General features: G+C 43.7%; 1 protein-coding gene across 1 annotated transcript; it reads right to left on the minus strand.

Moving 5' to 3' along the window:
• Window positions 1-238: 238 nt before the first annotated feature.
• On the minus strand, window positions 239-2,148 carry PF4V1 (platelet factor 4 variant 1). The gene is made up of 3 exons (XM_008693213.2): window positions 1,068-2,148; window positions 639-768; window positions 239-467 (listed from the first exon to the last, which is right to left on the minus strand). The coding sequence occupies exons 1-3, from the start codon at window positions 1,168-1,170 to the stop codon at window positions 380-382; spliced, it is 321 nt and encodes a 106-aa protein (XP_008691435.1). The 5' UTR covers window positions 1,171-2,148; the 3' UTR covers window positions 239-379.
• Between the last annotated feature and the right edge of the window lie 3,122 nt (window positions 2,149-5,270).

Consider the following 5,270-nt stretch of genomic DNA (forward strand, 5'->3'; position numbering starts at 1 on the left):
TTTACTGGCAAAGCTAATTATACCATTAATATGTAAATAAATGAAGTAGGGCCCTTACGGAAATATGCAAATGTGTATCCATGAAGGCATAACACCCAGTGAAGGCGGTCTTTATTAAGCCAAACTTTGCTTCAAATATATTTTTGCTTAAAATTCTGGAGATTTTTAAAAAATGAAACTGTGATATGTGGACGCTATTTCTTTGCTCTATTAAGAAATAGTTTGACTAAACCACAAGTCGATTTATTTTATTTATTTAGAATTTGAAGAATAATAAAAACACCAGAAGATTTTTCCACAGTTGGGTTGCAAATGAGAAAACAAAAACAAAAACAAAACCATGCTCTGTCGAAAAGATACAGAGTCAGGCAGCTAGTAACTAGCTCTTCAAAAGCTTCCTGATTATTTTCTTATACAGTACTGCATTCGGGTCCAGGCATATTTTCCTCCCATTATTCAGCGAAGCTCTGCCAGGGAAAGAAGAGACACGCCTTTCAGGGGTTGAATTGGAACGTGGGATTAGACGCGGGGTGAAGTGGGTGCGGAGGGGCGGGATGAAGGGGGGCGCGGAGGCGCAGAAGGGAAAGCAGAGGAGGCCCAGGGTGGGCGGACACCAAGAAGCAAGTGGCAGGACTCACATCATCTGGGGGGTGGGGCAGTGGCCCGAGACACCGATCACTTCCAGGCTGCTGACGTCCTTGGGACGGACTAGGGGGGTGGTCTTCACACACACGCAGCGCAGGTCCTCCTCTCCTCCTTCCAGGTCCGCTGGGGGTTGGGTCGGGGAGAGGGCAGTGGAGGAGAGAATGGTGACTCCGTGAACCACCAGACTTACCTTCGGGATCTTTCTCATTGCGTTTGGCTTTCACTTCCTCCCCCACAAATCATGCCTCCCCCAGAGAAGCGTTGTTGACTGGGTGGTAAAGTGCACCGGGCAGCACTTGGCGCAGGGCCCGCACACCTAGACAGAACTCGAAAGGTGAAAGATTCCGCCCCAGCCCTAGGAGTTCCCCGACTCTCTCTCTCTGCTTCCCCCTGTCCCCCCAACGCCTTACTTCAGCTCTCACCTGTGGGGAGCGCGAGCACAGCCGGCAGGAGCAGCAGCCCTAGGAGCAGCAGCCCGGGGCCCAGCCAGGGGCTGGGGGCACCGGAACCCTCTCCCACGCTCATGTCCAGCAGCTTTCCAGCTGAAGCCCAGAGTGCAAGGGCTGAAGCCCAGAGTGCAAGGGCTGAAGCCCAGAGTGCAAGGGCTGAAGCCCAGAGTGCAAGGGCTGAAGCCCAGAGTGCAAGGGCTGAAGCCCAGAGTGCAAGGGCAGTCGGGGCTGGGACTTCGCAGGCCAGTGGCTCCCCAAACTCCCCAGGCCCATTTTATCCCCAGGGTCCGGAAGTTTGGGCTGGAGGATGGGGAAGCGGAGATACTTCTGGGAAGAGCTAGGCTCTGGCCAGCCAAGATAAGGAGGGGGAAAAAAGCCCAACGTCAGCTATCTTGGCTGGGAGGTGAGAACAGGATCCCCAACCCCAAGCTGAATGCATATTGGTGCACGTGGGTGCAGTTAGAAACAATACTTGAACCTTAGGCGTATGTCATATGTCGCCTCTATTAATGTGTCACTGTAGACTTCTCTGGGGTCACCATGTTGCAGTTTACAGGCTGGTGCCTTCAGACTGGAGACAGTTTCTGTTTCTTCCCAACTCCCAACTTGCCAAGCACTGCAAACTCCCACCTGTCTTTCCTACAGATTACCAGTTACAGATTAGCAGTTGCATTGGGTGGCTGTGGGTGTTCAAGGTGTGTCCTTAGTAATTGTTTTCTTGCTGCTAAAAAGTTGGAAGAGTCTTTAGGGGATGACTCAGTTTTGAATTTCACCAGAAAGTGGAAGGCTTCCTCAGTGTCTGCATCTCTCCCGTCCTAACAGCCTTCATCCAGCATACTCCAGGGAGCAAGGTCTGTTATCCTCAGCTACACTCTTCCTCTGAGAAAAACTGTAAAAGTAATATTTGAACGCATTCTTTCTGTAAAAACTCGGTGCCTAGATGTTTCTCCACGCAGCTGGGCCTGGAAATGAGGCGAAGAAGAAGAGTTTCCAGGCCACATTTCCCAGAGCCTGCTGTGACCTGGCCCAGGGCCAGTTGTAGGCAGGCTGCTCTGTGGGCTGGAGCAGCGATGCTCTCAGGAGGACACAGAGCATCTGGGAGTGGATGTGGAGAAGATTCGGAAGAGTGGGTGGAGGGCATGACACAGAATCCCACACAGGAAAGGTCAAGGAATCGATATGGACCATCTTCCCTTTCCTGAAAAAGGATGACTTAGGCTCTTGATCAGGGCAAAGGATGCCCTCATCTCAAAGCCAGAGGCCTTCTGTCACACTGATTGACAGCGGTGAAGGGTGTCAGTAGGCCACTGAAGGGAACAAGCTGGTTCCGAATGCTCAGCAGGACCAGACCCCTGCAGGGGTATGCAGGTTACTTCCTGGGCCTCTAAGGTTCTTTCTCTTAGGATCCTACCACTTGCCTTTCAGCTGACTAAGTCCTATTCGAATTTCTGGTGTTAGCCTAACATCACTTCCTCTGAGAGGCCTTTCCTGATGGCTGCAGCTAATTGTGTCCCCTGTTGGGTTCTGTAGCACCCTCTGCTTTTGCGATTTCTTACAGATCTTCCAAACATGCACATATGTACATTTTTTGGTAAAGATTTTATTTTAGAGGGAGAGAGAGCGCATGTGAGTGGGGGGGAGGGGCAGACGGAGAGGGTGAGAGAATCTCAAGCAGATTCGCCGCTGAGTGTGGAGCCCAAGACCCTGAGATCATGACCCGAGTGAAATCAAGAGTCAGATGCTCAACCAACTTAGCCACCCAGGAGGCCCACACATGCACATCGTACACACAGTTATATATGCGTGTGCGTGTGTGTATGTGTGCGTGTGTTTGAAAGTGTTTAAAATGTTTTCTCTCCCCAGATGGAAAGCTCTGCGAGGTGAGAAATCATAATAACGCCTATCATTATTATAGCACATGGGTAGGGACTTGATATAAAGTACTAGATTCACGAAGATAATAAATGTTGAAAATGACGATGCTGAAGCTTTGGCTTATTCATGCGTCTGTTTCTTTACACCGTTAGAGCGTGTCTCTGTACTAGCATGTGTCCTGTGTGCTTGTGATGATTTCTCAACCTATCTGCCTCTCCTACCAGACAGTGATCTCTTCAAGGACAATTCTGTGTGACTTACATTTTTTAAATATCAAGCATCCAATGAAATGCCGGATACAGAATATGCTGTAACTTAGACAAGTTTATTGCATTAAAACCTCAGATCCCAAATAGGGTTAGGGGCAGAGGGAATGGCTCGAAGGGGTGGTTTGGGGTACGAATGGGCAGCACACGGGATTTGTGAAACTTACCCCTGCATTTCAGTATTTGCAGGAAGTAGTAAGTAGCCATTAAATGATTCTTTCTCTGCATTAAATGAAATAGTTAAACATACGTACACAAAAATAAAAGACATCCGCTTCTTGAAAAAAATGTGTCATGTCTCAGGTGCTGGCGCAGTTGGATTTTAGTAGGAAACCACAGAGAAATGAATGAGATCTCTGAGCCATTTTAAATTATTGGAGAAAAGCTAATGAAAATGACTGCAATCCCCATGTACTGTTTGATAGATAGATAGATAGATAGATAGATAGATAGACAGATTTTTATGTATTTGCGGTTATTAACTATTACTTAATAAATGCATTTATTTTGTAGACAAAACATTTTAAGGCACTGAGCCTATGAAGAGGAGGAGATAATCAAAGGAGATCTTAATATATAAAATTTGTGAACTAAATGCTTAATGCATGAGTGTTCCCCAAAGTCCATGTACAGGTTGGGATTTATGAACTTAGCTCTTCTGCTATAACCATCACAGTATGCTACTTATGGTCAGGTCCTATTTTGTGTGCCAATAACATCGTGTGATATATAATGTAATTTCTTTATTAGAGAAAGAAGAATCAAGGAAAGTAGTGTGGTGGTTAAAAGCAGAGTTTCAAATCCCCACTCTGTCACCTACTTAGTTATCTGATCTTGAGGCAAATTTTCTAATCTCTGAACTTCAGTTTTCTTCTCTATACATTGGGGATGCTAATAGTAATAATAACAAATAGTCGTTAACATTTATATATGGGTCATTGTGTGACATGCACTACTTCTAGCCCTTTGAATTATTAACTCTTAATTTTCACATCAGCTTTGTGAGATAAGCAATATTTTTATCCCATTTTAAAGATGAAGAAACTAAGGCACAGGGAGGTTATGCAACCTGCCCAAAAACACAGCTAGCAAGTGGTAGAACTATTTCCCCAATTACTCCTTCTGCAGATGATGTCCTTTTAACCAGATCATAGCTATCTTGTGAGAATTATTTAATTCATGCATACAAAACATTCAATATGCCTGGTATATTAAAATTTATCAATAAAGTCTAGCTATGATTATAATAAATTAAAAATGACACAAATCATCAACTGGTGATTTTGTTTGTAGATTATGGAATACTAAAGTGTAAGAAGAAATAAAAAGGTAATTAAGGTGTTTTTTCCCCCAACAGTTCTGTTAAAAGTAATAATATATGATGACAAACAATAACAAATTTTGATTTCATGTTAATACTTGTGTAAGAATAGTGTGGGTGTAAATTTCAGGGATTAAGAAATACCAAAGGGAGGGGGGAGAGAATGAGCAAAATGGGTGAAGGGGGATAGGAAATACGGGCTTCCCGTTATGGAAAGAGTGAATCCTGGGGATAAAAGGCCAGCATAGGGAATATAGTAAATGGTGTTGTAATAATGTTGTAATGAGACAGCTATGCTTCTGGTGCGCACAGCATAAGGTATCGGGAAGTTTAATCACTATGCTGAAATGACTGCAACATTGGGTGCCAACTCTATTCATACAAAAATAATTTTAAAAAGAAAGAAATTTCTGTTGATTCTAGAACAATAATTAGAAGTCTGATAAAGTTTACATTTTTTATTTTACTCATCCACAAGGTTGGTTCTAATCCTAAAATTGTAACATGCAGATATTAAGTGACTGAAAATATATACAAACATGCCAGGTTAAAACATTTAACACTATAGGGAACCTGTATTGTTATTATTATCATTATTATTATTGAAAATACTGGAGTTTTTAAAATAGAGAACGTTAATGCTTTTCATTGTATGTTTTTTATTCTAGTATTAAATATATTCTCTTTAAAATAAATAACCACTGCTTACAAGAC

Source organism: Ursus maritimus, unplaced genomic scaffold (assembly GCF_017311325.1).
Source record: "Ursus maritimus isolate PB19 unplaced genomic scaffold, ASM1731132v1 scaffold_8, whole genome shotgun sequence".
Classification (NCBI taxonomy): Eukaryota; Metazoa; Chordata; class Mammalia; order Carnivora; family Ursidae; genus Ursus; species Ursus maritimus.